Source organism: Elgaria multicarinata, chromosome 2 (assembly GCF_023053635.1).
Source record: "Elgaria multicarinata webbii isolate HBS135686 ecotype San Diego chromosome 2, rElgMul1.1.pri, whole genome shotgun sequence".
Taxonomy (NCBI): domain Eukaryota; kingdom Metazoa; phylum Chordata; class Lepidosauria; order Squamata; family Anguidae; genus Elgaria; species Elgaria multicarinata.
The window spans coordinates 11,832,670-11,844,775 of record NC_086172.1 but is presented as its reverse complement, the minus strand read 5'-3'; the positions used below and the strand labels follow the sequence as shown (position 1 = coordinate 11,844,775).

Sequence of the window (12,106 nt, the reverse complement as noted above, 5' to 3'; positions counted from 1 at the left end):
ACAAATGATATGGTTAGTTACAATCCCTGATTCTTATTCTCTGTCCAGGCAAAACCTACTCAGATAAAAGGAAGACATAAATCAGATATCAGTTCACAGGGAAATATTATTTTATTTTCAATACTAAAGTCCTTAGTAAAACCCAGGATTAATCCAATACTAAGAATTGTATGCATTATTATTGAAATAACATGAATATTATTATTCAAGTAATTTATTTTGGTCACTGCTTTAAAACTGATCACTGCACCACAGCAGACAACTGACCATCTAATCTACTCTCTTGGCTCTAACTGGTTCACACTCAAAGTATGCTTCCATATATAGAAGCTACTAGTAGTCAGATCCTTGAGAGATTTCTCACAGGGGACATTTCTTCCTCTATTGCATCTGTAAACGTTTGAGGCATAAAATACTCTTTCATAATTCTATAAAACTAACTATTCTAGGGTGACCCTATGAAAAGGAGGACAGGGCTTCTGTATCTTTAACAGTTGTTTAGAAAAGGGAATTTCAGCAGGTGTCATTTGTATGCATGCAGCACATGGTGAAATTCCTTTAATTACAACAGTTAAAGCTGTAGGAGCCCTGCCCTCTTTTATATCTGGTCATGCTAGGCAGGGCTTCGGCTTTCTTTCAGAGTTTTGATGTTTTTAGTTCCGAGTATATATAGGCCATCTAAAACATGTTTAAAAATCAAGTTAATCTACAGTGTGCAAAACTAGGGATTCCATAGCAGTGTAAGTATGTTAAATGCCACAGTTACAAAATCCCTTAACTGTATTGGGTTCTTGTGATGGATCCTGTGGCGTTAAACCCCACAAGTCAATTCCAAATGTATGTCTGTGGTTTTTAGAATGTTGGCCTGAGTGGGCAGAGTTAGAATGTCTTGGGAGGGGGAGGAGTGATATATAAGGGAATGACTGAGGGGATTGAGAGATCTTTTCAGGAAACTTTTCAGGGAGACTTGTTAGGTACTCTTAGAGTTTGTAGTGCTCTCTGTGTTTATGGTACTTAAGTTCTGGGAAATTTGAGGGTCAGTGTAGTGAGTGGTGTCTTTAGAGTGTAGTGTGCACGTAGTTGATGTAAATTAATCAATACTGAGAATAAAGAAAGTTCAAGAGTGATTGTGTGAGAAAAAGGAAAGCGCGTATGTGAATGACGGACAGGATTGTATGAAAGTTTCAAAAAGGTTTTTAAATGTTATTTGAAACAAAGCTTATGAACATTTAAAAATAAATTTTGATTGTTTTGTTTTTAAACTACCATAAAAAGCCCACGTGTCTGTTTGGCATTTATCATCTTAAGTTTACACATATAACACCCACTCTGACAATCATTCACCTAAGCAGATATAACTCACAGCGCATTATTATATATATTAAAAATCCATTCTCCATTTTAAACCCCTTTCTTCACATAGTTTGGAAGAAGGTGGGCTTTATCCCTTGCCTCAGGCATATCAAGCGGTGGTGCTTGGCTTGAGCAGGGAGTAGCCTTGGCCGGGTCTGGTGTTCAGAGCCTGTGTCGCCCCATAATAAGTGGTGGCAGCCGTGAGGTCTGGTGTTCAGAGCCTGTGTCGTGGCAGATCCCTTTTCACAACACTAGCTTCTGCCGTGAGCCAGGAGACGTATGGTCAAAGGGAGGCTCTACCCACTGCTGCCTAAGAATAAGCCAGAGAATAAGCAATGGTGTTTCCCCCTCCTGGCTGGAAAGAACACAGCTCCAAATGACAGTTGCCCTGGGACTGCAGAAGGAAGGGGAAGGAAGGCTCTAGACCCATCCATCGGCCAAAGGAGAAGAGCCCTGGTCAAGCAAGAATATCAGCAAGGCAAACTCAGTGTGGTTCAAAGGGCATTTAAATGGCCACTTGTAGCTTTCTTCTGACCTTGAAAAGCTGATCTCCCTTGTCCTCCTTTTCCCTCCGCTCCTCTTTCCTTGTATATCTTGTCATTTAATTCTGTAAGCCTAATGGCAGGGCCTGTTCCTCTTTTTCATCGATGTGAGCCACTTTGGGAGAAAATAAGGGTGCAATCCTTTGGGTTGTGCCCTCAGGAGATAAAAGTCTCTGAACTCAGATGTTTCCCTGTATTCAATGCCTTCTGGACCGAAGCTGGCAAGGCAGGAGGAACTGCATAGGCGATCTTTGCTTCCCTATCCTCCGATCATTGTGTTTTTCGCTAGATGGGCTTTTTTGCCCATCCAGTGACGGCGCTTCTGAGAGGGAGCGAAGGAGGCTCGAAGAGGCTCAGGACTGCTCGTATCCTGGCTTCTCTGATCTCCTTCCCTCCCTGCCCACCAGAACACACCATTTCCTCCATCTCCAAGGTCGATTTTCTGCTCTCAGAGGCTAGCCAGCGCAGCACTTTCCACACTGGAAAGGTAGGGTGGGGGTCATGTCAACACCCACTTCCATGGTCAGCACGCTGTAGAGCTGCCCCCTAACTGTCTGAAAACCATGATTAAAGTACAGTAAATAAATGAATAAAAATAAACAAACTTTTATAGCCTGAATCTATACATGTGGAGTAATTCCAACTTTATTCAATGGGATATACTCTTAAGAAAGTGTGCATTGCTCTAGTCTAGATAACCTTTATTTCTTCTGAAGAATATTGTATTGATATGGAAGGGAACCAATCAAGAAGCAAACATCAGATCTTTGCAAAGTGACATGTTATCTAACATAGTGACAACCTATAAACTTCTTATGACTTTCCGCATCACTGTCCATAGCTTCATGATCTCCAAGCATTCTTTCCAGCAGCTAAAAGAATAAAAATATTTGTTTGGTAAACACACATACACACACACTTATTGTTAAACCAACTGGATTACACTTATCCGTGGATCATTTCCTAGGCTTCCTCTTCCTACTAATATGAAAAGTTGTGCAGCAATAACCCATACAGATTTACACACACTTAAATAAATCCCTTTATTCAATGGGACCTACTTCCAAGTAAGTTTGCATAGGATTGCAGCCACCCCTATCCAAGTACTTGCCTTTACTGTACATGATTATATAATATTGTTGAATGTTTGTGCAGCTGACAACAGCATTACAACAGGCATGAGGGGTGGGGTAAAAATAGAAATAATAAATAAATGATACGATATGCTGTATAGCCTTAAATCATACCAACTGTGTTTTGCATTTCTTTAGCTCTAGTCATTTAATTTTATTTAAAAATTTAGGGTGGACTGCTACTGTACCACGGTGGTACAGGCATTGGTAACCTCAAGATTGGATTACTGCAATGCGCTCTGTGTGGGGCTGCCCTTGAAGCTGCTCCGGAAGCTGGAGCTAGTGCAGAATGCTGCAGCTCGGCTGTTGTCTGGAGCTGCCTCTTTCCAGCATGTAACTCCTCTGCTGAGGGAACTGCACTGGCTGCCTATTCGCTACCAGGCCAGGTTGAAGGTTCTTGTACTTGTGTACAAAGCCCTAAACAACTTGGGACCAGGATACCTGAGAGAGCGCCTTCTCCCTTACCAACCTGCCCGGTCACTGAGGTCATCCGAGGGCCTGCTCCTGGTGGTTCCACATAGATCCATCCTCCGATTGGAATCCACCAGGGGAAGAGCCTTCAGCATGGTGGCGCCCCTCCTGTGGAATTCCCTGCCTCTGGAGGTCAGACAGGCTCCAACCTTGTACTCCTTTCGGCGCCTCCTGAAAACATCTTTATTCCGAGAAGCCTTTCTTTAACATGCAGCCTTGGATTACTGTTATTGCTTCTTTTAAATTTTGTTTTAACTGTTTTTATTGTTTTTTTTTCTTTTCATTTTACCTTGTACACCGCTCCGAAATTTTTCAATGGGGAGCGGTATATAAATATTCTAAATAAATAAATAAATAAATACTGTGAAGTTAAACTACCATTCAAATGTGACAAGTATTCCTCAGCACAATTTTGTGCACAATGCCAGAAATGATTCAGTATGCAAGGCTATTGATGATGCAATTTTTATGACACCCCTATCTAATGGCTGGGGAACGCTGGGAATTGTAGGACATTTTTCATCTAAACATGCATAATATTGAGCCCTTAGGCACCATCAGGAGGGTATCTTTTGATGAGTGCAGCATCTCAACAGACAGGTTAGGCAATCTCTTAAGCATCCTGGGTTTTATAAACAAGGACCAAAATCTTAAACCTGGCCTGCCAAACAGTGCAGTTTTCCTCAGATGCTCCCATTACAAACCTGGCTATGGCATTCTACAATAAGTGCAGCTTATGGTCAAACTTTAAGGGAAACTCCACATAAGGCAAAAGGAAGAGGGGCCGACCAAGGGCAAGATGGATGGATGATATTCTGGAGGTGACGGACTTGACTTTGGGGGAGCTGGGGGTGGCGACGGCCGACAGAAAGCTCTGGCGTGGGCTGGTCCATGAAGTCACGAAGAGTCAGAAGCGATTGAACGAATAAACAACACCACATAAGGCACATTGCAGTAATCCAACACTGAGGTTGCCAATGCATGGACCACAGTATTGAAGATATCCCTATCTAGCAATGGTGGTAGCAGTCTTAACAGCTGAACCTGCTAAAAGGCACTGCTAGGCATTGTGCCTCCAGTGACAGTGCTGGATCAAGCTGTTGCTCTGCTCCTCCATTGGGAGATGAGAGGACGGAGCAGGGCCTTCCCACCAGCCTGAACAGTCTCCTTAATTTCTTTTTCTTTTCTCCCTCTTCCCTCCCCATCCCCTTTTCCTTGTTTTTCATGTCTTTTGTAGGGCAGGGGCTGTCCTCTTTACCGATCAATTGTAAGCTGCTTCGGGAGCCTTTTTGGCTGAGGTGCGGGATAAAAATACTCCAAATAAATAAATAATAAATAAGAAGAACCTGCAGACTGTACACCTGCTTCTGCAAGGGGAGTGTAATTTGGCCCAAATTAGGCAACTGACCCAATTCCTGGACATGGAAACTATTCAGCCACAGAGCCTTTGTGTTGCGAGGATTCCGTTTATTGGCCCTCATCGAGTCCATCACTGCATTGAGACACTGATCCAAGGCTTGTACAGCCTCTATGGATTCAGAGATTACAGAGAAATAAAGCTGGGTGCCATCAGCATACTGACAACCAAATCACCTAATGAGCGCTTCCCAATGGCTTCATACAGGCGTTGAATAGCACTGAGAACAACATGGTGCTGGAGAAGCAGTCCTAGCCCTTAAAATGTGTACTAATGCAGCAGCTTAAGGCAAAGTTATCCTATAGTAGCGAAAAGTCAAAATTCTCTTTATAGTACCAGCTTTAGATAAAGTCGTTGATAAAAAAATCCACTGACTGCTAGGAGCTCTCCAGGGCTTTAGATAGGAATCTGTTCCAGACCTAGCTGGAAGGGTAGTAGGGATTGAACCTTTTACATACAAAACTACAATCTCTGCCTCTGCTGTAGCCTGACGGAATGGCTGTTGCCGGATGGCAGTTCAGGAATAGGAAGATTCACGGCCTAGCTCCTGCCTATCTCTCCTCTCTCATCTCACACTATTGCCCCGCTCGTGCTCTCCGCTCCTCTGATGCCATGCTTCTCGCCTGCCCAAGGACCTCCACTTCCCTTACTCGGCTTCGTCCTTTTCTTCTGCTGCCCCTTACGCCTGGAACGCTCTTCCAGAACATTTGAGAACTACAAACTCAATCACAGCTTTCAAAACTCAGCTAAAAACCTTTCTGTTCCCTATAGCTTTTAAATATTGAGTTTGTTCTGACTCTATACTGTTTAGCTTCACCCTACCCAGTGCCTGTTTACACTTCCCTGTGCCTGTTTGCATTCTCTTTCCCTCCTTATTGTTTACTACAACTTTATTAGATTGTAAGCCTATGCGGCAGGGTCTTGCTATTTACTGTGTAATCTGTACAGCACCATGTACATTGATGGTGCTATATAAATAAATAATAATAATAATAATAATAATAATAATAATAAGGTTCAATGCCTCAGCAGTGTTGCTAGTTTTTGTTTTTTTTAAGCCCTACATTTCTGTGCACTTAACAGCAACTTGTGCAAAACAATGGACAAAAAAGTAGGGGGGGGGAGAGATGTAACTCAAACTACAAAACAGAAAAGAGAGGTTGTCTGTCTGAAAATACAAAACAAACAAACAATAAACCAAACCTATTAAATGCTTAATTTGCTAAATTTCTGCAGAGTAGACTGTTATTAAATGAGAAAGGGTAGAGTTTTTTGTGTAGAGGATTCATATTGTGGTATGTGTACATGTAAAACACATTGTTCTTGGGATTTTCTTCCCTCTTCTGAATAATAATAGCAGGACAACGTGACACCCATATATAATAATAGCAGGACAACGTGACACCCATATATTCTGCAGGTGGATCTTTTTCCTATCTGTTCATTTCCCTAGCATGAAAAGCAGTACTAATCATTAGGGTCGCCACTTCTATTTATGGCTAAGTTCAGAAGCAGAATAGCATTCTCATTAGCATGGCTTGTAAAAGGAATAAACCTCACCCTTATGGATTACTTGCACAAAATAGGCACCTCGGTGCAACAACCACACTTCCCAAGCAATCACAGTGTTACTACAACACCCAAATAATTTCTTTTACAGGCATTGTTTCCCCTCCCCCGGTCAGACATGGGTGTTTCTGAATGTTGTTCTGAGAAACGTCCCTATTCTCCAGGGGTATTTAATTACACAGTCGAGTAACAGAAGAGTGTTTACACCTGCACCTTATACTCTAGGGGTAACTCGTTTGCCCCAGGGGTGGCTTAAGGCAAGTGCACTGCATTCAGGGAACAAGGTTCAAGAAGGGTATTGTTGGCTTCGTCAATGCAGCCATTGCTTTAGCAACAACAACCTGAACTTCTCATATCGTTCTTATTAATATTTTTAATAACCATGTATTTTTGTGGCACCCTCATGGTTTTAAAATTTGCTGCAGCTAACGCTCTAAAGGAAGACAAAGAAAAGTAGAGCTTCCAAAGAAATAAACAGAGCTTCTTGACAAAGCCGGGTTTCCCCTACTCCCAGGGCTGGGCAGGGGATGGGGGGGACAGTTGGCATGGGCCTACAATTTTGAGGGGACCTACTCAGAGTCCCCCTGGGCAAAGTTGCTTGATTTTTCTGTTGTTGATTATGAATTTGCCCAAAGAAAAGCACAAAAAGCATTTCTGAATGTGAAGAAGTGATGTCTTATATACATCTCGAACAAAAGCGCTTATATATATCTATATCTAGATATATAGATCGTTCTAGTTCATATGCCTCCCTCCTGCTACCAACTGTCTCTGCAGAGGCCACCAGTGAGGGAGGAAGCAGCAGCCAGGCACCTCTCCACCGTGCCTGGGTCCAGCTCCAGCTGAGAGCCCCCTCCCTCCTGCTGTCACCTGTAACTGCTGAACTTTCCAACTAAGATTGTAGTGCCTGAATTTGCTTTCCTTTCCCCCCTCCTCCTCCTCCTCCTCCCTCCCTCCCAATCCCCTTTCCTTTTGTGTCATGTCTTTTAGATTGTAAGCCTGTGGGCAGGGACTGTCAAGAAATACTTTTGTAAGCCACCATGAGAGCCTTTTTTGGCTGAATGGCGGCATAAAAATCCTTAAATAAATAAATAAATAAAATAAATAAATATGGCCTTTCCCCTCCCTGTTTGTGACTATGATTTTAGAATGTAAGCCATATGGCAGGGTGTTTTGTATTTTGCTTTATTTTGTTCTGTACAGCACCATGAAAACTCGATGGCGCTATATAAATGAATAATATTTTTTAAGAACTGATTAAAAAAAAACACTTAATGAGCAGTTTGAAATGGGGCCTACATTCCCCAACTGGCCCTGCCCTGCCTACTCCTACAGGCCAATCTGCACACCCTAACCCTCCCCCAAATTCTCAGAAACACTGAGCAGCCTCCTCCATTTTATAGACACCCTTGTCCCTCTATTACCCCCCACCCTCCGCCTTTCCTTTTCTCTCTTTCTCCTCCCGGCCGCGGTGACGTCACACGCACGTTCCCTTCGCTCCTTCGGCGTATGCAAATACAGACCCTGGTGAGCGTGGTCGGTGGCGGAGGAGGAGTTGCCCGGATGTTGGAAGCGCCGCCCCTTTGCTGTCGTTCGCGTTCTCTCTCTCTCCGGGCTTCGTTCCTCTCCTCCTTTCTCTCCCCCCTCCCCTTTCATGAGGCTGCGGGTCAGCGCGAGCCACTGCAGTGAAACCGTCGCCAACCGCCACAAGCCCGCGCGAGCCTCGTAGTAAATAACAGCTGCAGCGGAGCGCCGAGGAAGGAAGCGAGCAAGGAGGCGCGCGCGCGCGTCCTGCGGCGGCGGGAGGAGGAGGAGGAGGAGGAGAAGGAGAAGCGGAGGCGGCGGAGGAGGCCGGCACTCGGCGGCGGATTCAGCTGCGGGCAGGCTCTCGACACCCACCCGCCACCATGGTAAGGAACGGTGTCGTTGCTTCCCCCCCCACCCCTCATTTTATTTTATTTTGCAGGCCCCAACGGAACCTTCCAGACCTGGTTCAAGGGTGTGTGAGAGTGAGTGAGTGTGAAGGCGAAGCCTCCCCCCCCCCGCGGGAAGGCAGGCAACGAAGTCTCTCACCCCCCCCCCCTTTATTTTTATATTTTTAGTAATTTTCTCCTCATGCCTTCCTGTCAGGCCTTCGCATAAGGCTTTCCTCTCCCTCACCCCCTCCTCTCTCTCTCCCTCCCTCCCCTCAGCCCCCTTTTCCCATAGTTCCCCACAGGCTTAGCGACGTCCTTTTCACATCCTCCCGGGTCCCTTCAGAGACGGTCTCCTCCTTTCCCCGCGCCACCCCCCCTCCCCACGCATCCTCCCCCCCCCCCTTTCCTCTGCTAAAAGTGGCTTCCCCGCCTTCCCCGGTCGTTGCCTTCACCCAGCGCTGACCTCCTCCCCGCAGTGCCCCACCCCTGGCGAAGAGCCGTCTTTCCAGCATTCCCCCTTTCCCCGCCGCGGATTTCTCTCTTCCCCCCCCCCCCCCCGCACCTACATCCTTGCCAGCACCCCTCTTTTCTCATCTGAACTCCTCATCTCCATATGAAAAAAAAAAATCCTGCAAATTATCTTCATCCCACGCAGCTGCTCTTGCGTATTCACATTGCTTCCTACAGCAAACCTCCACCCCCTCTGCAACCTTTTCTACCTAGTACAGTTCCTTGTCTCCTACTATGAGCTCTTTCTTCTCCCCACCCCAACGTTATTCTCTCGCAGTAGTAAGATACAACCCTGTATGCTGCATAACGAGACCCTGCCTCTTATTCTGTGCCTGAACTATTCTGGAATGACGGCTGCTTTTTGAAAATGATCACCGAGGATTATAGACTTCTGCGTTGAGTAGGGAAAGGAACTGGAAAGGAACTGCATTTTGGGAGGGGGGGGAAAAGTATTTTAAACCATCCTGACTGGTAGTAAAGATGGTGGATAATGGATAAATAATTCCATAGGGGGCAAGGTCTCCTGGAAGCAAAAAAAAAAAAAAAAAGGTCTTGAAGCACCTTATGGATATAAACATTTATTATGGCATAAGCTTTCATGAGCTAGAGTCCACTTCATCAGATAGGTAACTAAAGCTGCAATACTGTGCATACTTTACGTAGAAATAAGCCTCATTGAGTACAGCGAAGTAGACATGCATTGCCCTGTGAATCTGTATTAATTGGTCTTGACTGTACTCATGTGCAGCCCAGTCCTTAGACTGTTTCCTTGGAAGTAATTCACACCGTGTTCAGTGGGACTTACCCCCAGATAAATGTGCATAGGATCGTTCATAAGATCCTGCCTTTCTCAGCTGTCTGAACTGTTCTACCCTGTGGCCATCCCAGACTTTACAATATTTCTATAGCCACCAGTTCTATTCTGCCTGAACTCCTACACAGTGAAAGCTGCCTTGGATTCATGCCTTAATACTACTGTTTTTAAAATCTTTCTTCCCAGAGGTCTCTACTTCCTGCCTTTCTTCTCAGTGTCTCCTGGTCAGATTTCTTCCTCTTAATATCCTCTCCCATTTGCCTACCTTTCCTTCTCTTGTTTTGCTCCACATTTCCACATGTTACCATCAGTAAGGCCATCCTTCAGTTCTTCTTCAGAAAAAACCAAACTGTCATTCAGTTGTTTTTTCAATGTAATTTGTACAGCAATATAGTATATTTTCTACATTGCTTTTTGTATATGTAGGCTACATTTCCCACTGAATACTAACATAATCAGACTTCTCTCAACACCATGATGTCCTTATATCCAAACAAACAAACACACACATCCCCACTCACTGCCATTTCTTCAGTGACCCCTAAAATACACAAGAAGCTTCCCCCTCGCCTATTCACTAATCTTGTGCTAGATACTAATAACAAGCATGCTTTCATCTTTTAATACCTGAACCATCCTTTCTTCGCCAGAGGAATGTTAGTAGTCTCCTCCCCTTCCACCTGTACACACTCTTCTTTCAAAGACTGTTAAGTGAGTCTTCAATTTGTTTAGTGGTATCTCCCCCGTCCCGCCACCCCTGATACATAAAGGCAGCATTTAAAGATATACCTGGTTGTAGTGTGCTGGTTTTGCTGTCTTAATGGTGTTTTTATTTGTGTTGTAACCCGCCTCGATCCAGAGGGAGAGGCGGGTAACAAATAAATAAATATATTATTATTATTATTGTATATTAAAAGGCTTATTGCTGTGGTGCAGCAGTATTTGATCTTCATATGTGATATGAAATGCAACATAGGTCTGTGCAAGGAGACATGCCTAATGTTTTGTGTTAGGTAATGTTAATTCAGAAGTACAGGATTTGTAATGTCTTAAGATTGATTACAGTTATTCAGTGGATAAGGAAGATGAGGTAGAAAGGAACTGCCTGGCTAAAAATCATGGCGATTAAAATTTGTCATTTCCTGCTATAAAATTAATCTAGTGATACTACTGCTGTAGTATTTTATGTCAACACTAGGGGTGTCTCCTGCTTGCAGCTACTGCCAAGAATCAACGCCCTTTTTCACAAACATTTATGTCAGTTTAAATTATCTGTTAACTTTCCTTTTGTAACAGAACTTTGAATTTATTTAGTTATTTTCTGGAACTAGGAAATCTGGTACTTTGTGTTTCCTGGTCATATCATAGTTGTTTAAAGTCTCAAAGTTTTTAGCTGACATTCACTAAGTCTTTTTGTTTTTACTTTTTTAAATGGGGTAATTTAGTTTATGGAGCAACCTTGTGGGGATAGATTCTGAATATGAAGCCTGTTGTAGTTGTGTATACTGTGTACTAGAAATATGTGTCGGAAATTGGCAGTTAAAAGACTATTACAAAATGTGTCTTTAAATGAACGGTATTATCTGGATATAATTCATAATAGCTATAAGCTACACTCTGTAACAAGGTTCAGCATTATGCACTTTATTTTATTACTAAAGGAAATCAAAACTAAGACTTCAGTCTCAAGTATGCATGCTTGAAAGGAAGTCTCATTGTAATCAGATTCATTTCTGATTAATCCTGGTTAGGAGAGGGCTGTTTGAAAAACCAACCTTTAGGCAGATACTCAGTAAATGTTCAGGTAAAGTAAAATTTACATCATTGTCTTGAATATTTTTATGTGTAAACCTCTGAATACTTTATGAAACCTTTATGAAACCTCCTGTACTGAGAAGTATTTCTGTCACAAGAGTTTGTATGTACTACTGAATGTACGTTTTCATATCCAGCTTTAATTTGATTCAAGTGGTGATAAATCTGGGTCAGAGTTCAGTAGATGAAACTGCAAAGCTTGCAGTCTCAGTGGGATCTGCCAGAAATGTTCCATTTTTAAATACTGATATTTGTCTACCTATTGAGACCTTCACCCAGAGATTAAGTGCATCCATTGGTTGCGCATGCCATAATTTTTTTTCTTTAAAACCTCCTTGCCATATCACAAACTGCTGTTTGGGAAAATGCTAAACTCCCCTGGTCATGCCAAGGTAGTATTGTGGTTCTGTTGATTGCCATAACTATCTCCAGTACTCATGAATGAATGGAAGCCTGACATCTCCCTTAAAAGAGGTTCTGTGTTCAGCTAATGAATATGGCCCAGGTTTTTTTAGAAGTGCACTAAATGCAAAAAGTGTAACATCTTTTTCTCTGTTTTTTGTAGA

The 12,106-nt window shown here is 43.3% G+C and overlaps 1 protein-coding gene across 1 annotated transcript in view; it reads left to right on the top strand.

The window, feature by feature from the left end:
• Positions 1–8,227: 8,227 nt before the first annotated feature.
• PPP3R1 (protein phosphatase 3 regulatory subunit B, alpha) overlaps positions 8,228–12,106 on the top strand; it is a 52,288-nt gene continuing 48,409 nt past the window's right edge. Inside the window, exon 1 of the mRNA XM_063116004.1 lies at positions 8,228–8,395. Within this exon, the coding sequence (XP_062972074.1) occupies positions 8,393–8,395 (3 nt within the window). The 5' untranslated portion in view covers positions 8,228–8,392. The remainder of the gene's footprint in view (positions 8,396–12,106) is intronic.